The 20,801-nt window shown below is 44.4% G+C and overlaps 1 protein-coding gene across 5 annotated transcripts in view; it reads left to right on the top strand.

The window, feature by feature from the left end:
* SH3KBP1 (SH3 domain containing kinase binding protein 1) overlaps positions 1–20,801 on the top strand; it is a 298,864-nt gene that overhangs the window by 206,211 nt on the left and 71,852 nt on the right. For all 5 annotated transcript variants that reach the window (XM_074359924.1, XM_074359925.1, XM_045516323.2 and 2 more), the window contains 2 exons: positions 808–883; positions 13,466–13,560. In XM_074359924.1, the coding sequence (XP_074216025.1) occupies positions 808–883; positions 13,466–13,560 (171 nt within the window). The remainder of the gene's footprint in view (positions 1–807; positions 884–13,465; positions 13,561–20,801) is intronic.

Here is a 20,801-nt window from a genome sequence, read left to right as displayed (position 1 = left end):
TCATAAATAGTGAGTGATAATGGAATTAGCTATGAATGAAGGAAAGGAAATGAACTCAAAACAAACTCATGTATTTTTTTTTTTAAACTACTGACTAGATGCTTCAGGTCTGCCACTTTGGCCTTTCCCAAAGCCCTGGTGGGGATGGGGGAGGGAGCTGCTGGCCCTCCTCGTTCCACCCTGGGGGCAGACAGACCCGGCCTGGAGGAGAGGAGCGTGTTTGCTCACAGCTGCAAGGCAGGTGGAACCGGAGATGGCTAGAAGGAGACACAACAAGGCACAGTTGCTCTGGACACTCTGGCCTCTACCTGTCCTTCCTCCTGCGTGTCCATCTGTCTATCCTTCTGGCCGTCCATTCCTCCATCCCTTTTTCCTTTCTGTCTTTTTATCCCTTCCTTCTTCCTGCCATCCTTCCACACTGTAGGCACTTCCGAGCCCCTCCTCTGGGCTGGGTGCTGTGCCTCCAGAGATTCGGTCAGCTTCTCATAAAATGAGGGGAAATGTACTCATCTTCTCTACTGAACAGAATCAACCTTTTAATAAGCACCAAGGAGGAATGGGGATAAAAGGTACGGAGTGCCTGCAAGTATAAAGCCCTTTTTACCTGGTTTTCCCACTTATTTCTCACTGAGGTTCAGACCTGTTGAACCAGGGCAGCCAATACACAGAGCAGTACAGAAACTGAAGTGTACGCTTTTTAGGACCAGTTGTGAGCATTTCGTCATTATGATCTGGATTTTTTTTTAATCCTCTGCTTAATGGAGAGAATCATCTTGATAAGTAAAATCCTCTTTTTTCCCCCCTCAGACTATTGGCAAGAAGTTACCTCCAACGACAGCTACTCCAGACTCGTCAAAAACAGAAATGGACAGCAGGACAAAGAGTGAGTTTCCTCTTTATTTTATGTTTGAAAGCAGCGAAGGGTTTTCTAATCATTGACACGCTTTTGAAACATCCTTACATAATCTTAATGGCTTTTTAAAGCACACTGGAAAAAATGCACAAATATGTTTCATTAGGTCCTACCATTGGGTGGATGGGGTGGAGGGACAAGTTAGATTAGTTTGATGGAACAAGGTTCTCTCCTGCCATATATAGCTCACCCACATGCCGAGCCAGGGCTTATCCGTGTCTACCCGGAGCAGTTTGCATAGTTCAGGAGGCAGGAAGATTCTAGAGAATGGCAACTCAAGCAATTTAAGGATTCACAAGCCTTTGAGTCAGAGAGGCCTTATCTTCCAGCCTAACCACTCAACCAACACTCCCACAGCTTGACGTCCTTCGAGCCTCCTCAGCACATCTCTGCTTGAATCCCTCCAGATCAGATGCCTTTCTTCTCTTGAGCCACGTATGCACTTTCTGTAATTTTTACCCAGGAGTTGTAGTCTCTGGATCTCTAGTGATGTTAGCCCATTTTTCCCCTAACAGTCTTAAGCTTTTTAGGACAATTGTCTCCCCAAACCTGCCCAATGGTTAGTATTCTTGATTCTAGAGTTGCCAGATAAAATATGGGATACCCAGTTACATTTGAATTTCAGATAAATAATGAGCAAATTCTTGGTTATGAGTATGTCCCATGCAATATGGGTTGTTTATCTGAAATTCAAATGTAGCTGGACATCCTGTGTTTGTATTCGCTAAATCTGGCAATTCTCCAATTCCTTTAGTCATTCTTCTAATAACTGGAATGTTCTGAACGTGCTCTAGTCAGAAACAAGGACTTCAATTCCTTCTAGGGATTTTACTTTCATTTTTTTTTTTCAGCTCCAGCTTTCCTTACGAGGATAGCGTGGACAGAGTATTAATCTAGTTTGGGAAGGCAAAGATTGAGGGAAGATGTATCGTGTGTATGTAATTATGATTAATGTAAGAGCAGCCATAGATTTATTCTTTTAATTGCAAAAAAACTTACCAGGAACTCCTTTTGCAGTGCCAAACAGGTAGTTTTGAGATCAAATAAGGAATACTGCCTTAGACATAAGAAAATGAATTTCCGGGACTTGCCAAGCCAAAAATGGTGGTTTAGATAAAGAAGTTCATGGGTGATACCAATGCAGCTGCTCGAGCACTGTCTTAATGTTTAAGGGTCAGATGAGGTCTGTATGCTTTTTACCTGTTGATGGTACAATCAGACTCCAGATAATAGGCAGAAAGCACAGTAGTCTAATGATCTAATCCAGCAGTTCTCAAACTTGAGTGTGCCCCAGAATCACCTGGAGAGCTGTGCCCTACCTCCAGTATTTCTTGGCCAGTAGGTCTGGGGTAGGACCTGAAATTTTGCTTTTCCAACAAATTCCCGGGTGCATCCGCTGCTCCTGCACTAGGGCCCACACTTCAAGAACCACTGTTTTGAGCTTATAGATGGTCCTAAAAAGAAACTGGTCCTGCATTTATTCATATGGGTTGTAGGCTTAACATGCCAAACTTGCCTTTATTTTTTCTTTTTTTTTTTTTTTTCTTTTTTTTTTGGAGGTAGGGTAGGGAGGTAATTAGATTTGTTGATTGATTGATTTAATGGAGGTGCTGGGGATTGAACCCAGGACCTCCTGTATGCTAAGCACACACTCTACCACTGAGCTATGCCCTCCCTCCAAAACCTGCCTTTAGACACTAAAACCTTCAAGATTCTTGGAAGAGTCCTAAAATTTTTTTTTCAAGAATTACAAGTTAAACCATTTCTGATAACATTTTCTCGTGTTGGCCAATAGCCTGTCCTTTCCATTCAGCTGCTGCTTCTGGAGTTCTGGCTATTGACAAGCTTATAAATGATCTGGGTTATAAGGCAAGTTGCTAGAGTGGGGGATGGGCAGGAGGTGGGGAAGACATGTCAAACCCCAAAGGTAATTGGAATGTGGTCCCTGGGATAGTCCATCCTCATGACATGTGACAACCAGCGGTCTTCACCAGCCTCACTCATGTTTGCAGAAATAATCATCTGAGAACTAGGGAAATTTTTCTTTAATGGAAAAGAGTTTCAATAGAAGTGAAATAGAAATTCCCTATAGATTGTTCCTCTCTCTGCAGAGTAAATAGAACCTTGCATGACTTGTGAGTTGCTTTGGGGGCAGGCTGAGCAGGAGGGACCTGAGAGTCACTTGTAAGGATGTGGCACAAAACAACAGTCTGCAGGGCATGCTGAAATGACTAATCCTTGGGCCTCAAGAACTGGCCTTCAGATAAGAGCATGTTCTTGCTGGGTTTTTTTTCCACCCTCTGTAATGTCTGCAGGCAAGAGACTCAAGTCATTTTTGGAAGGATTAGGCGGTGGGGTTGGAGGCAATTAGCTGTGTTTTACAGCACTGCTGGCCAGTAGAAATACTGTGGGAACCACATACATGATTTTATATTTTCTGGCCACATTTAAAAAAAAAAAAGAAAAACAGGTTTAAAAAAACAGGTATACTTAATTTAAATATATTTCTTTAACTCAGTAATCCAAAGTATTATCCTTTCAATATGTAACCCACATAAAGTTATCAAATGAGATGCTTTCATTCTTTTTTCATATGCTTCTTCCCTATCCAGCGTGTATTTTCCCTGTATTCTGCAGCTCAACTTGGACGAGCTGCATTTTGAATGCCCAGTAGCCATATGTGCCTAGCAGCCACCATATTGGACAGCGTAGTTTGAAAGTAATTCTGGGATCTAAGATGGGCTTCCCAGGCCTGGATATTAATACAGTTCTGAATGCTCAGCTCCCTTGAGCCTGTAGGAGGATCCTGACTCAGCCCAAGCTTGGTTCAGTCCTACAAGGATCTGTTAACTACGTCCATCTCCAGATGCATCACAGAGTAGGGGCAGGTTGTTAATAAAGAGTGGTTTTACAGGGTGGGTGGTGTTTTACAGGGTTTTGGCCAAGAGTCAGGAAGCACAGGTTCTGGGACTAGCTCTGTTATTAGCTAGCTATGTGACCTTGGGCAAATCATTTTATTTCTCTGGCCTCTCTTTTCATTGTCTGCATTGTTTGTGAAGTCAGAGGGTTGTACTAGAGAGAAGCCCTAAGGTTTCTCCCAGCATCTTCACTCTCTGATTGAATTCCAAAAGCTTCACAATTTAGAGTGAGAGTTTTCTGTATTCAGAAGACTTGATCAGCCAGTGGGAAAGACAAAAGAAAGAGGTGAACAATTCAGTAGAATATAAGATGTCATTTGGCATAGATGTCTCAGGTATAAATCTGTATGTAAGCAGGGAAGTAGGTCAGGCCGAATTATCACTGTCAGCGAAGCCTTGAAAGATGTTTATTGACAGACATTTTTCGTGGACCCAGAGCAAGAATTTCTGAAGTTTAATCTCTTCCCTCCCACACTCTCTGCCTTTCATTGTAAAGAGCAAATTCTGTGGTGTTTGTTCTCCCATGATTTCCACCAGGCATCCAAGTTCACTAAAAAGTCCCCTCCATTTGGAACCTTTCACTGCTTCTGGAATTTGATGCAACACCCAAGTTCAGGTGGAAGGACATGGAGTGCTGACCCACTATCAGAAATGACCATGAGCTTGGTGACAGCACCATCTCCTTCCTTCTGGTTGGAAGTCACACGTGTAACAAAAATTGCCCAGAGGTACAGAGGAGAGAAGTCCCTTCCCGCCAGGCTGGCTCCTTAGCACACTAAAATACGAGTCCACGTCACAAGTACGAGTTCTGATGATTCAAAAAATGGTCATGTGAATTGGTATCTTCTGAGAGAAAGTGAAACTCAGCTGATCAGGATTTATTTAAACAGCTCACATCATCTCCCCTCCCCCAATAAAGCTTTTATGATATTGAAATTCATCTGAAATGCATGCTGTGGAACAGATTGCCATAATTTTCATAACAAGAGGAAAACTGTCTAAATATTCATCAATGAAGTGCCCCAAGGTTCCTCCAGCCTGCCACATCTGGAGTTCCCCTCTTTCTTACTACAATTGGTGCAGATTTGTGGCCTCCGTGAGATTAAAAAAAATAGCCTGGAGAAAGGATTATTTAGCATCTTCCTGAACAAACAGTTCAGTCTTAGAGATTCACAGGATCATGGGAGCAGGTGGGTTAGAGAAAAAATCATCCTTTACTGAATTTGTACAAAGGCAGGTCAGGCTTCTGAATACATGATAATGGGGGGCAAAGGCTAAATGTTCCCTGCTTAACCTCCCCCCACGTTATCACCAGTCACCTCTACCACCTTTCTGATCACTTTGGCATTTGACTCGCTTCTTAGGAGTTGTCCCCTGTGATAGTGACACATAGTGCCTCGTGGCTGTAATTGGTCCCTCACGGTGGGGACTGTGTCTTCTACTCCATCTCCCCACCATACAGTCCAGAAAGGTCCCATGGGCTCACTGGCACTGACAGCAGTGGTGACTGAGCAAGTGGAGAATTCAAAATGACTTGCAATTTACCAGGCTCTGTCTCAGAGTCTTGTAAAAGCAGCATGGTAGCCACAGATCTCTTTTCCCAAATGCACAGTCACCAGAAGGAAAAGAACACACTTGTTCACATAAGACCCTGGAGCGTATTTTGGATTTTTGGTGGGTCAGCAGTAGTTGGTCTGTGGGGCTTGACAGACCCTTTGTTCTTTCCAGCCACAGCTCCAGCCCAGTCAGCCTGAGTGCCAGGGGCAAACCAGGCTTGTCTGACACAGTCAGGCTTAGGGGTTTATTGCAACGAGGAGGTTGCACTGGAGGCCCTGTGGAGCGTTGCACCAAACAAAAGAAAAAAGAGCAGTTACAGATTTGGAGGAGAGGTGAAACTGAGTGAAATGTAAATGAAGCAGCAGTGGTTTGGGAGGGTCAAAGCAAAACGGGGCTGTGTGAATGGGAAAATCGAGTCTGGTCTGTGAGCTGGACTCAGGTCTTGTTTCTTTGGGAACCACTGAGTTAAGACAGATGTGTGGGGCTGTGTCCAGAACCCCTTATATGAGGCCCTGCACGTGTGCAGGGAACCAAGGCTTCTTTTCTGTGTCAAAGTGACTTGTTTCTTGGAACTCATTCTTACTGATACAATATAGGAAAGCAAAGCTTCTGATAGTCTGTGGTCTTAGAGGACAGACTTTTCCAGGGAATAGGAAAGCGGTAGTCACCCAGGGAAGGCGGTTGCTAGGACTCTTTCCAGCTGTAGCGTGTGCTTGGGAGAGATACTATTTCCGGTTCATTTTGCATCTGGCTGTATCCGAATTTGTGTCCGCATTTGTGGATTTTTACTTTCTCAGTTTGAGCTAATTTTGACTTGCTCACCACATGTCTGAATAGGAGAAAAAAAGGGTCATATTCTTTATGTTGGTTTTTTTCCCCAGCCTTAACCTGGGAACTCTTTTCAGCTATTTTGCCAGGATAGATATTTTTGCTCACTTATCCTCCCCAAAGCTTACTCACCCCTGGGCTTGGGAATTTAGGTACATCCAATGTGAAACGTTTCCTACACAGTGCTTTAGCGCCTCCCACACATGATGTGAATTCAAGCCCCTAGGCTGGGTGTCTCTGGGGTCCCCACTCTCCCTGGGAGGTATCTTTCCTCAGGTGACCCCAACACAGACCTTGCTGTCCAGATTCAGAGTGGGAGGGGCGGGGGTCTTCCTGTGAGGGTTCCCCACCTACCCATGCTGCAGATGACCTAGATTTCAAACCTAGTCCTCTGGGAAGGAAAAAGCAAACTCCGTTTCTGCTAGCCTGGTGGATTTCCTTCCTGCCAAAGACTCAGAGCTTCTCGTCATCTGAGCGGGAGAAAGTGCCTTTGAGAGGAGCCGTGATCGCTCCACACTACAGAACAGAAAGGCATCCTTTGCTCATCAGATTTTTATTGCTTTAAATTTTTTTCCCTCTTTTTAAAGGGGGAGAATAAAAAGTAGCATAAATCATAGTGGTGAAATAATTTGAAAGTCACATTCCCAGCAGCATCCAGGACCAGAAGTGGTCAATGTGGTTTGGGGTCATGGTCAGCTTTTTCATGAAGGAAGATGTTGGACTGGAGATGACAACGTAATGATGAACGTGTTGTGTTTCATTTTCCTGTCTGAATCTAAGTGTAGACCAGAGTTTTTCCACCTTGGCCCTCTTAACATTTAGACTAGATCGTTCTTTGTTGTGGGGCTATCTTGGGTCCATTGTAGAATGTTTAGCAGAGTCCTGGCTTCTAACCACTAGATGTCAATGACACTTACCACCTCCCCCCCCCCCCCCAGGTTGTGACAACCATAAATGTCTCCAAGCATTGCCAGTGTCTCCTGGGAAGCAAACTTAACCCAGCTGTGAACCACTGGTGTAGATGGTAGTAAGTTCCGGGAGGGCACCACTGCATCTCTGCTGTCGGGCGCACACTGGACAGTCAGTTAATATTTATTAAACACATGACAGGCCTCATATTCATCCCCTCCTCACTCTCCCTGGGTCCTCAGACTGACCCAGAACTGCATTTCCCATTCAAATCTCTCATACAGCACACGCCGCCTTGGCACCGCCGCCACACTGGTTCACCGTCCAGGTCTCCACAGTTGCTCCTTCCTAGCATTGAGTCTTTGCTAGATGTGGCTCTCACAGTGCAGCCCCTAGACCAGCAGCATCAGCATCCCTGGGAACTTGTTAGAGATGCAAATCCCCAGGCGGCGCCCCAGCCCTGTGGAATCGGAAACCCTGGGGGTTCTGTTTTGACAAGTCCTCCACCTAAAGCCACTGCCCACTCAAGCGTGAGGGCCACTGACCTAGACTCAGGATGCTTAAGCATCCCTGCTGCTGAGACTTACCAGGGGGCTGGTATAGTAGGTGGTTCTTGCTCCCACCTCAGATCTGATGATTGGGATACCCTGGGAAGGCATAGAAGAAACAGGTGCCCCGAGTCATTGGAATGCTTGGGAGACACTCCTGCTCCTTCCTTCTCTACTCACAGTCCTAGAGCACTGTACAGGCAGGGCCCGGCGCCATCTTCCTCTTCCAAGAAGGGACCCTGAGTCTCTTTGGGAAGTAATTTCCCCATTTCTGAATCTCTGATCCTTTAAGCTGAACACATCTGTCTCATCCTCTCCTCACTGTTGCCTTGTCCAGAGCTCTGTGTATACACACCTTCTTTCCTGTCCTTGATTATAAGCTAGCTCCTTCAGAACCAGATACTAGTCTTATTTAACTTATTCACTTTTCCCCAGAACATGGTAGAAGTCAACACCCTTATTGCAATTCCAAAATACAAAAAGCTCAGAAGACTGAAAGGTTTTATCACTCCTTGGGTGAGAAAACTTGTTCTGGACTAACATGTATCTAGGTATAGTCCTTATTTATCCCGCTTGGGGTGACAAATCACCTATTTGCTGCAAAATTTTAATTTGATGGTTGGGTGCAGCCCTAGACCCCACCTGGGGATGTGACATATTATGTAGAATGTGCAATGTATTTCCTTCTAAAATCTGAAAAATTCTGTCCTCAGGGCTTCTGGATAAGGGACTATGTCTCAGATAATATTTGTCAGTTTAATGAAAGAATTTTCAGATTTTCATGTGGGTGGAAGTAGACATCGCCAAGCTTGATATTTTTGTTTGAGTGTCCCAAAGGAAGAGAAAATTTCCAAATCTAGGCATGACCTGGTACTTTTCACCCCTGCTGAAAGTTCTGGAAGGCTTCCTACCAGACTTTGTGACACATGGGATTTTGATCTTTAAGTCCTAAATTGAACCCAAAAAACTGCCCTAGATTTAACATTATTTCCTTGGTGTGTGTGTGTGTGTATGTTCTCTTTGCTGATGTGTTTATTCTGTTTCTTCTGCTTTTTTTAAGTGGAGGGTATTTTTTAAAGTTTGTTTGTTTATTTTTTATATGAATAGATTATAAAACCAGCTGAAGGGAGTCATGAGATGTGGGCATGTGAGTTCAGTTCTTTAAACTGTCTGTTTTTAATCTCATGTAAATTGCTTGAAATTTAGAGATTGACATAATGGGTTTTTTTTTGAGGGGGTGTGAATTACGACTGGACTTCTTGGTGTTTCTTGAAATTGGAATGCCTATCGTTATTTAGTAAGGGGCTCTTAACTGGGATATGGACAAGAGTTTCAGGGTCCTCGAACCTTCTGATACTGTGCACCACATTTTCTTTGCACCTTTAAATGTGTCTAAATTTTTTTCCCTTTTTCTAGAAAGAGAGAGTCATTGCTTTTTATCAGATTCTTAAAGGACTCTACAACACAAAAAGCTGAAGAACTGACTTAAGATTTCAGTCTTATGCTAATTTATTAGTATTTTTAAATCTAAAGAAAAAATAGAGACAAAATCATCTTAATCACTGGATAAATTGTGCCTCTATTTCTTTATGTACATGTGTATTCATTCCTATTTGATCTTGGACTAATTAAATCCATCTAATTGATGAATAGATGGAAAATGCCTGCCTCTAAAAATTAATTTCAGTCCTTTCCTCTCCATCTCTGTCTGCTACTCATTTAAAATGTATAATCTTCCCACGTTCAAAAAGGATTTGGACTTATATTCTTCTCTCAGGACATATCAAATGCCGCCTCTTTTGTGAGCTCTCTCCTGAGTGCAGTCTTGCCTTTCTCTGCAACCCCGTGACAGTGCTCCATCACAGCCAGTTGATGCTTATTCGTGTATCTGTCTTTTCTTACTGTCCTTCTTCTCCCCTGGCCTTTCTCTAGGCATTAGGTTGTCACTTCCATGTGGGGGTGGGAGGGGGTGGTTGGTCTGACTTGTATATCACAGGCCCAAGAACTGACAATATCTTTTTCATGGTGATGACTCAATAAATGTTTGAATTAAAGTAGGGTACATCTCTTTGTTCCATATACTATACAATTAAAATCACTGTCTCAGAGTTAATAAATTTTTTTGGCATACGAATTTATTTTTGAGTAACTTAAAATCATTGGTATATCCAAACCAACATAGTGTTCTGATTTTCCAATACTGCTGCATTAGAGCCCCCATGCCTCAGGAGTAAACCAAATTCTTATTTTCAAGTGTATCATAATAACTTCAAATGTGAGGTTAATAGTTGTCATGTTTGGTCAGGAAGGAGTTTCTGAGTTACAGGCCTTGTGACCAGAGCCCTGATATGGCAGAGCCGGCAGGGGCATCGGGCTAGCCCAGTGTGTTCCTTGACACCTCCAGCACTTCACTGGGATGTTTCTGGGGCCCTGGGTGGGAGATGGGCCAGCCTCACTCTCAGATTTAACCAGAGCAGCTCAGTTTTTAGTTGTTTTATATTAGTGTTCTGGAATAAGTTTCAATTTGCCAAAAGCGTCCTGCTGAAATTACCCACTCTCTCCTCTTGGCCCTCCTTGGCTGGCCTCTCGTACACCTGAGGACGTGAGGTCCAGAGCTGCAGTGTGAAGGCCTCAGGTCGTGTGGTTGGGAATGACCAGGTGGGACCAAACCCAGTCTCGACTGTCCTGACCTCTAGCCCAGAATCCTCTCTCTCTACTTTGCCGTTCCTCAGATTTTCCTCCGCTTTATAGGTGTTGCCATAGACCATCTAGAAACACTGAGTGGGCGCTGTGTCAGGTTCTGGGGACACGAAGAGGGGCTGGCATGCCGTGTGAACTTACTTCGTGGAGAGAAGTAGTTGACAGACGGTAGCCACTAGCCCCAGTATCTCCTCCTATTATCTAAAATTGGTTTTTTCTAGGTAATTTTGTGTCTAATGCCTCACATATAAACAGCATAGTGACGTGGTGGGAGTGTTCTAAACCTGGGTTATGGGGATGGTCACATAACTATAAATTTATTAAAGCTCTTCAAACCGCACAACTAAAATGTGTGAATTTTATGGTTTATAAATTATATGTCATTCAAGCTGTTTTTTACAAAAGGCAGAGGGACACCTGCCCTTCTTTAGCTGATGGGGAAGCTGTGGGCATAAAACATAATGGCCCCGGGAAATTTTAAAGGCATGCTAGTACTTGTGTTTTCTCACTATGTCGGTTACAAGTCAATTCCAAGGTCATTTATTGACCTACTACAGGGTCGGGTCTTGAGATAGCAAGGGAAGCGTTGGGGAAAAAGGGAATGACAGAGGTACATAAGAAGAGGGGTTTGGGTGGGGAGGCAGATTATAGTCAGGTGTTTCAGAAGAAGTTGCTGGAAGTGTCCTCTTCCTTCTACTGAGTTCCTTCATGTCACGGAGCTTTCTCCTTTGAGTGATAAATACCTATCTGACCACAAAGTAATGATAAGCAAGAGAGTTTTGTTAAGTCAGATAACAAGAAATCCAAAGATAGGCCCCTTGAAGTTGGTTATTTTGACAGACATATCAAAAGTTTCAGGGCTTAGGCTCACCTTCTCTTTGATTTTCTTGGCTTTCCTCTCGTGGTTGAAATATGGCCGTGATAGCGCCAAACATTGTACTGTCTTCCAACAAGGATGAAACAATGTTAAAAGCAAAAGGGCAGGGGCAACTATTTCCCTCATGTTTCTTTTTTCATCTGGGAACAAAATCCAACAGCCCTCCCTCCCACCAGCATATTTCCTCTCACATCTCATTGGCTGAAAGTAGATCACATGCTCACCCCTCAACCAAGCACCAGCAAAGGGGAATAAAATTAATACTAGTTGCCTAGAGTACTTTACTCATCCCTAGGTCTGTGGGAGGGTTCCCTATTCCTGAGTATAATGCCTGAACAAATTAGGATTCTATGAACTGGGAAGAAAATGGTAATGGTGGCTGGGAAGTTAACTAATGGTGTCTGCCACACTTTGTTAACTTTTTTGGATGGAAAGGAATAGAAACATGACTTGTTCCTTTTTCTTTGATGGTCATGGGTGTCTTATCTTCTGTGTAAAACGTCTCCATGACTTTGATCCAACAAATTATTCTTCAAGCCAGGACTCTGCAGGGAAGTTCTTCAATAATACTGTGTTTATATCAGTGTTATTGTAAGTTTTGAAGTTGGGTAGTCATATTTCACTAGCACAGTCAATAGGAAAATTGGGAAGGAGCTGTCATTATCCAATTTAAAGATGCTTAACTTTTCCCCCCTCCCTTTAGAACATTTGCCAATTCAGAATTTGGGAGATTTGCGATAACTTAAGAGACGTGGAACGTTGGTTAACTATGTGGGCTTAGGAATATTTGTGCAGATTGGTATTGGTGGCATTTAGAACTTAACTCTTAGTGTGAGTTAAGGAACAAAAGGCATCAGCTTCCCAGAGCACCTAAGACAGGAGGTTTCTAGCACCAGGACAGGGGATGTAACTGATACCTTCAAGCCATTGGGCAGAAAACAAAAACATCTGTAAACAAAGTAAGTCCCTCTCTTTCCCTTTCCCTTTCCCCCTTCCTCTCTCCTCCCCTCCCTACTCTCTGTCCCAACCCTAGACCACAGTGTGTCTGTATTACAGATTTCTTATTGCCTTGATTTTATATATCACTCTCTTTTATTGATGTGACATTAACTATAATTTTACAAAACCCACATTTTAGTGATAAAAATTGTACTAGGGACAATATAATTGATACTTACGTACATAGCTCTAGGCTATAATCTATCTGCAGGAACTGGCCTAATCCTTGGGAAATATCTCAGGCCATTCAAAACCATTACAGTTGTTGACGTTGATGCAGAATAATAAATACCTGTCCCAGTAGAGACTCATTCTCTTGAATTTTTCTTTCCACCTTCCTTCCTGAGTCATTAAACCTGTTTTCTAAGTTTTAATTTCCCAAATACCTTACACACATTTGCACTGTCATCTAAACTGGTGCTTTTGTGTAAATAGAGAAGATTTAACACCAGGTAGACTTTCAAAAGCATATAATTCAGGACAGATTTGAATGGATTGTGAGTGGCCTTAGTGTTTTTGTCTCTTTGGTGAAAGCTGGTGCATTTCCTTGCTGACGAACAGCCCCATTTCTGAGTAGGCAGCTTCCCACAGAGACCTTGGGACAGATATGAAAAGTTCACCCCGTGGACACTTGTGTGTAAAGAGCATTTGGTCAGTATATGTTGGCCGTCTCTGGTTGACACATGTTCACATACAGCTACGTTCACATCTGTCTCTTAAGACGGACCATAATGGAGCCTTTTTCATCCTTTTGAGTAATGCCTCGGCTTTGTAACATATACAGCTACCCCATTTCTGATTTAGTGGTGTGTGGAAGGAGGCAGTGAGCACAAAATTTAAGCTTTTTGCTCTTTGTAGATTAAGTCTGCTTATGTGTGTGCCTGAAGAACATATTAAATGGTGTAAAAAATAAAGAGAATATAAAAATACACATCTGTTTTCCCGAGAACAAGGAAACCTTTTTGCTCTTCTGCCTGAGAGAGGCAAAGCAGGCTTTCATGATGTCATGATTTGTGAGGGAAAAAATGAGAATACATGTGCATGAACCAAAAATGAGCAAGGTTAGGTTGTGTTCTGAGGGTGACCCTTCTTTCTTTATGCAGTAGTTATGTCCTGTCCATTAAGTGTGCTTTTCTCTGAAGGTAATGTGAACATCTAATGGGCCAGCTCATCAGAGAAAGAATTTTAAAGGTTGTGTTTTCTTTTCTTCTTACAGCCAAGGATTACTGCAAAGTAATTTTTCCGTATGAGGCACAGAATGACGATGAATTGACAATCAAAGAAGGAGATATAGTCACACTCATCAATAAGGTAAAGAAAGGTTCCTTCCTGCCTTCTAAACCATGAACTGCTTTGAGGTGTTGGTTGGATAGTACCAGCTTATGTTTAGCCCCTGAAACACTTGATTTTCGTGGTCCTAAACTCCCAAGGAAGAATCTCGTGTCTTTCCTCTTGATCAGGCTAAGCCAGATGTATTCAGGTGAATGAATGAACTTGAAAATTGAATAGATTCTGTTTGCCTTGGAGCCAGCTGCAGATTTGCATGGCCCTGTCCCAGAAGGGCTCACCCAGAAGGTGGAAGGCAGCCTCCTTGGCGGGAGAACCCACCCTCCGTGGCAGCCCTGGCTGCAAAGCTCTGTGTCGTGAGGTCTCCCAGGAGGGGTTTTCGAAAGGCAGAAAAGGCCTAAAGAATGTTTACCGTCCAGATCAAAGACAGCATGCCTGAGAGAATTTTGTCTGTCTTGTTTGGGCCAAGAAGATCGGACGATTTTATCATCATTGCAGACAGAGCCCTGTAAACATCTCTGTGAAGTCACACAGCTTAACAGGGCCTGGACCAGATAACTGTTCATGCTTTCATACAGTAGTACTCACCAGGTAGGGGATTGAAAAATCCACCTACTAAATTTAAGTAATTCCTAGAATGTATGGCCTTTTCTCTGAAGTGGAGGGTTTTTTATGATGGTTGAATATGACGAAAAGCAGGGCAGTCTTTAGAACACATAAGGTACATTTATTCTTGCCTCCAGGGGAGCGGCAAGCAATGTGAAATTCCCTTAGCACAGGTGTGACGGGCGAGCATCCGGGTGGCCTGAGTTCATGCAGGGCCAGAAAGCATTGATGGGGTGGAGGGTGCAGCGTGCAAAGGGGAGAGAGAGCCAGGGTTTAAGGTGGGAAGTAGGTCCTGGGTCCCGCTGCCTCTGGCCATCACAGAGCGAGAAGGGGCCATGGTGTTGCCCGTCCCCCATCCCCCATCCCCCGCCCCCAAGTGTGTCCATTAGTGATTGGTAGGATTTACCTTTGTAACCTTATAATCAAGGACAGTTACCTCTAAGAAATGGCTTCTAAAGAGCCTGAGCCAAAGATGCCAGGGAATTAATGACGCCAGAGGTTAAACAGCTTGCAAAGGTCAAATTATTTTCGGGAGAGAGCTTGGCCCTCTCAGTCTCCCCATATGAAAGTGGTGTGCTGGACAGCGCTAGAGCGCCTTTCTGGCTGATGGCCCAAAAACTCATCCATCTTTGCACCTGTGAACTATTCTTCTGTGAACTTATTTCATCCCTGTAGGTGTTGAACATGGCCGGAGGAAATCAGAGGAAGGGAGACGCCACCCTTCTCATTCCTTCCTGCCGAGGAAGCAAAGCGCTCCTTCCTTCTTTACTGCCCTGCCCCTCGCCCTCCTGGGCACTGCACGCTGCTTTCCTAGGCCCAGCGCAGTTCCTAGTTTAAGTCAGACCTCCAACCAAATACGTTCTTTGGGTGTGAAGCACGATATGAATACTTGGATTGTTGGCACAGATGCTTGGGTTTACTACCACCGGGCCGGGGGTGGAGCACTTTTCCCCTGTGATGATAAAGTGACCACAGGATGAAACAACTGTCGGTCTTTGCAGTGAGGGTGCTCACTTTCCTGTTTTCGTTTTTGTTTGTTCACCCTCTTTTCAGTTGAAAACCAGATGTACAGTAATATTTAATAAGGTTTGGGGAAAAGAAAAAAACCCAGCATGGATGATGGTCTCTTATCTGAACACATCTATTTCTACCTTAACATCTTATGGTCTAGTCCTTGTTGTTTGGTTGTATATGATGAGAACACATTCCTTCTGATTTCATTCTTACCTCCCCTCCCAGCCTGAGATCCAATCTGATAAGAACTGGAGAGTTCTAAAGAAAAGTCAGAGAGGGACTCTTTCCTGGTCCCACCTGCACATTAGGGAGAAAGGGATGGGCAGGCATGGAAGGCTACCTTCAAGAGTGTCCTGAGGATTGCATCTGATGTCCCTGGTTCCATAACTGAATGGATTTAGAAGCAGTTTGGACCCTGTGAAGCAGCTTACAAGTGTTATGATGACATTTGCAAAATGAGCACTTGTCATCCTCACTGTCCACTTGGTCCTCTGACCTGGCTCGCACACTCATCCTGCTCCTCGGGCTCGAGCGCCCTTGTCACTTGGACACTTGCTCCTCCTGGTTTTGCCCTGCCCGTACTCCCAAGCCCAGCAGTGCCAGCACCTGAGGATTCAGCCTTCCTGCCTCCCAGCCACTTCTGTCCGTGGCAGAGCCAGGCCCAGACTGGTCTGCACCTCCCTGGGCTAGGGGAGCGGAGAGGCAGCCGAGCATCCTCCCCTTTCCTCTCCCCAGCACCTTCCACAGCATTGGCGCTGGAGGGGAGCCCTGGGTGGCCAATGGAAGGATGCTTTCCCCAGTTTCAGTTTGAACTTGTTTCATCCCTGGCACCCCAACCCCTTCTTCGTATCCTCCTGTGACAGCGCTCTGCTCCAGTGAAGGCCCTTAGTAACCTCCTCTCCCTCACTGTGAGGTCCGGCTTGGTATCCGGGCACTCGTGTGGCCAGGTCGTCTGGCCACCGTCTGACTTGCTGGCCTTGCTACGTTGCCGTCCTGCGCGAACTCTCCCGGGCTGTCCCTTTCCTGCTCGTGCATCCTCCCTACCTTGACCCAGACCGTGTTCTCGTTGTGTGGGATGCTCTCTGCCTACCCATTAGCTGGTTTTCAATAGCTAATAATATAGCCAGTCTTAACTCATGCTGCGTCATGTGCTTGGGCCCATTTTGAGCTTGTTCCTTACAAAAAGTCCCTGAGGCTCTATCATTTTGTTTTTATTGTTATTTTATATGATCTGTGAAATCAGTTCTCTTGTATGCCTGTACTTCTACAGATTTTGACTTGTATTCCCGTAAAATATCTGCCAGCCTTGATCTAGTCTTCCAGTTTGTTAGAAACAGCATGTTAAAATGACAAGTACCACCTGGGCTGCCAGCTCAGAGACACCAGGGTTTGAGTCCCAGCTCCACCTTTCCTGGCTGTGTCTTTGGGTATGTCACTTACCCACTCTGAGACTCATTTTCTATCGTCATAAAGCTAAACGCACAGGGCTGCCATGAGGATTTACTAAGATGCTGTGTATAAAGTGCCTCTCGTGGGGAGGGGCCCATCAGTGGTGCCTGTAATCCTAGGAATTGTCAATTTAATTTTTCTGTCTCTGACCTCGGAAATGGAAATGCAGGGGCTCTTGTGGCTGGGTCCAGCTTGCTGCTGGGGGCTGGAATGCCGTGAAACGAGGTGGGTAACAGTGGTGAAAAATACACCTAAAGTAAGTAAGAATTCTCCTTGGGTAGGAATTTGCAATGGGTGATATTTCAGCAAGAACTGGGAAGGAAAACCTGCCATAAATATTTTGCCTGCTGAAAGTGGGGGAAATAGAATCTGAGTCTGTCAAACGCTGCTTCCTAGAAAATTCTTACTCTTGGTCTGAGCATAGGGATCGCCCAGAAGTTCACTTAGACAACTGTGTGCTTTTCGTATTGCAGAGTGGATAGTTTTGCCATGATTTGTTGAATATGCATTTTGATATGCTTCTTTATTATGAGTTGAGATGAAATTCCTCAATTTCTGTTCTCTAAATTTGATGGTTTTTCTGTAGAAGTTCTCGATGTATCCTCTGTTCTGGTGCTGGTTTCCTTTTATAGTCAGTTAAAGTGGTTTCTCTTTGCCCTTCTTTTCTGAGCTGTGGCAGGAGTCACAGGGCAGACGTTGCCCTCATTTTTAGCCCCAGATTGTCACTTCGTATAGCTTTCTAGAAAATGAGTCAGACACCTTTAGTGGGTGCCTGTAAGCCCTCCTCGGTTCCTGAAATAATGTGCAAAGGCCCGAACTATTTGTGTGTGTCCCTGGAAACGAGGATGAAATGTGGCAATCCAAATGGTTTGTTTTTTAGTTTATTTATAAAGAATTCTTGTGGATTTGGGAACATTTCCACGGGTGCAGAACACACCTGTGTTTAACTTTTATTTCCAGTCACTCAAAAATAGCTCCTTCGTCTGTGTTCCTGCCTCCCCCATCCCTGCCTTCCTGATTTGTGCCCAGAGCGTGCTTGAAAGGGTTCAGAAGCCTCCGGGTCTGGTTTCCAACCAGAGAAGCTCCCTGGAGAAGGACTGGGAGCAGCCTGGTGGGGTCAGGAGGGGCTCAGCTGTGATGGCGGCGCCATTGAAGGATGCCTCTTGCCCTGGCCGCTGCCACTTGGGGCAGAGGGAGCCCATCTGTGGAGAGAAACAATGTCCCTGCCCTTGGCTGACAGCCCCTGGCCTCGGAGCAATGGCCCTTTCCTCCCAGCCCCCGACCCCCAACCTGGGAGGAAGGGCTTCCCACGTGACTCTTATGAACAAAGATCTTTGGGTATTTCTTATAAAAAGGCTCCCCAGAGTGTCTGTGTCTTAGACCCTTAATGAAGCAAACAACCCTCCCCCTCCCTGCCCCGTTTCTTCATGGTATAAGCCTATTTGACAATATCAAGGTAAGCCCGAAGAAAGGTACTTTTATTGACTAAAGTCACAGAGTGGCAGGGTTGGAGGGACGGAGAAGGAGCCAGTGTTGATAGTCAGGGAAGAAAACCAATCTATGCGCCTCGCAAAAAGGGAACCCAGAGGAGTAGCTAAAGGTAGAAGTAGTATAAGGTCACCACTACGAAAAAATACCAACTAGGAATTTCCAAATATCTGGATCTAGACCTGCTGTGAGGGTGGAGTTAGGACTGAATACTAACTCACCAGCTTCCTCCATCTCTCCCGCAGCATGTTCCCCTCCCCACTTTCCCAGGCGATGGTTGAACCTTTAACTTAATAATAGCTCAATAGACCTGCAGGACCATAGCGTCCCAACACAGGACCCTTCTGGGTGACTGGCAGCAAGAGCCCAGGACCCTTCAGCACCCCTCCTATTCCTCACGTGTCCCCGAGCGCATCCTCATAGCTGCCCTGGGAGTTAGGCAGGACCATGGGTGTTCGGTCCAGATCACAAAGGAGGAACAGGAGAGCCTGTAAGTGATTTTCCCAAGGGGCTCAGAGCAAGTCAGCAGCAGAGCCGGCAGATGCATCTCCTGACCCTGAATGTGGGGGCTGGCAGGGCGGGACTGCGCTGTTTCCTGTGGGGCTGTTGGATGCTTGTGGTAGGTGTGGTTCAGTCACTCCCCGAGGTGACTCTTGCCTACTTACTGAGTCACACCTTGTTACTAGAGATATCTAGGGCAAATGCCTGGGGTTTTCTTTCTAGATTAATGGCATTTTCATTACTTTATCAGGAAAACAATATGACCACGCCATCCCCCCTATCCGTTTCAGACATTTTAGTGTCCATGTCTCTGATCTCTTGGAGTCAGGATCAACCAGGACTTTCTGATTCCATCGTCACTACTACAAAAATGGAATGCTAGGGAATCGGATGATGCGCTCAGCTCAGGGCTGACTTTGGTTCTTCTTGTGCCCAAAGCCCTCCTCTCCCACTGTGTTCTTCTGCTTTCTTCCCATGCCCCGCCTATGTTGCCTTCCTCTTTTCTTCAGGACCTGGGTATCACTTAGTTTTCTGTTTGCTGTTACCATGAAAAAAAAAAGAAGAAAAAAAGGAAGGAAGGAGGGAGGGAGGGTAGAAATCCTGAGCTCCTTCCCAAGTCATTCTACAATGATAGAGTTTTTGTTTGTTCTAATGTTTATTTTCCCTTCCTGCCTCCTTCCCATAAATTCATTAATTGTAATATTTATTCATGAGAAGAATGTTTCCAAATCTCCTTGCTGCCCACCCCATAGGAAGTAAGGATGTTTCCTCACAGAGAAGTGGCTTTAGGAGTCTTGAGAAAGTGTCCCAGCTTGGTATAAGAAAGCCAATCAGCTAAATGGATTGCTGGCCTTGGCCCTTTCTCTCTGAACTGCTGAAGCTTTTAGCAGAGCTAAAATGTAGGATTAAATGTGGTTTCAGGGGTGAGGAGTAAATTAGCAGGTGTCACCCTGAAAATGATGACACGCTGACAGACCCATTAGAAGGACGTGTTTTATGAGTGAATGAAGAAGTTAAGCATAGGTCTGGGATCTTCTAGGTTTACACACGTTTGAAAAATGTCAGCATTCAGCAAATGAGTCATTTATGTCCTAGGATGCATTTCTTGCAGTATAGCCTGCCTTGTTAGACTGCATCTGTCCTTACTGAGGACAGCAGTCACAGTCTGTCTCCTCCTTAGAGTGTTAGAAACCCCAAGGAGTACAATTTGCTGCTGTTTTATCTTCCTCTTTAAAGTAACCAGGACACCAGGACAGATGGGAAGATTCCTGGCACCATAAGTGTATCTGATCAAAACTCTTCCTCTTGAGCTTGTTTCCCATCACAGAGACACTGTTGAGGATGGGAAAAGTCAGACTTGCGGTGGGAGACAATTTCCCTTTAGTTTACCAGTTGACAGTCAAAACATTGCCACCCCCAAATTTTGATGATTGCAGATTTCTCAAAGACAGATGAGTTCGCAGTTGATACAAATCCCCAGATTTGTGTGCCTTCTCAAATTATATAAAACTGGCTAAAGGGACCCTGTGTTTGTTCAGCCTAATTGTCATCTCTCTCCTGAGTCCTGTGCTTTAGTGGCAGGGCATTAGTAATCCTTGCCAGAACATCTTGGGATACTTTTTTCCTGCAACACGCAGAAAACTCTGCGGGTGTCTTAAGGAATTAGAGAAACTCTTCCTGTTTTCTATTTCCAAGCTTTCTATTTGTACTACTTTGAGAGGACTGTTCTGAGAATTAAATGAGATGTTGTGGCTGAAAGTGTTTTAGAGATATGAACGTTAAATTATAGTTATTGCTATGATAAGTTATGATAGGAAGAGGAAAAGACAAACGCCCCTTACCTGGAAGTTCTTTCTTGGTATATTGAACTCTCCTAAAATTAAGGTCAGCACGTCAGCGGTTTCCCTGAAATTCCCCTTTATTATTTATTTGAACTTTTCTTAGGATGAAAGTAATTCATTATGGTTGTGTAGACCCTATCTTATTAAAGTATCTCAAAGCTCTTTCCATTCATCTTTGCATTTTATTAGAATATACTTCTCTGAGATGGAAAGTGCCATGGGATACACTTTTAAGTAATACTTGAAAATTATGTAAGTAATACTTATTCTTGGAGAATGAATGAGAAGAAAGCAGATAAATAGAGATACAAAGTAAAGTCAAAATCACCCATAACCTCACCACCTTCAGATACTGCTCTTAATATT

The sequence above is a fragment of the Camelus bactrianus genome, chromosome X, assembly GCF_048773025.1.
Source record: "Camelus bactrianus isolate YW-2024 breed Bactrian camel chromosome X, ASM4877302v1, whole genome shotgun sequence".
Lineage (NCBI taxonomy): Eukaryota > Metazoa > Chordata > Mammalia > Artiodactyla > Camelidae > Camelus > Camelus bactrianus.
Note: the sequence above shows the minus strand (reverse complement) of the source record. Positions and strands in the feature narration are given on the sequence as shown.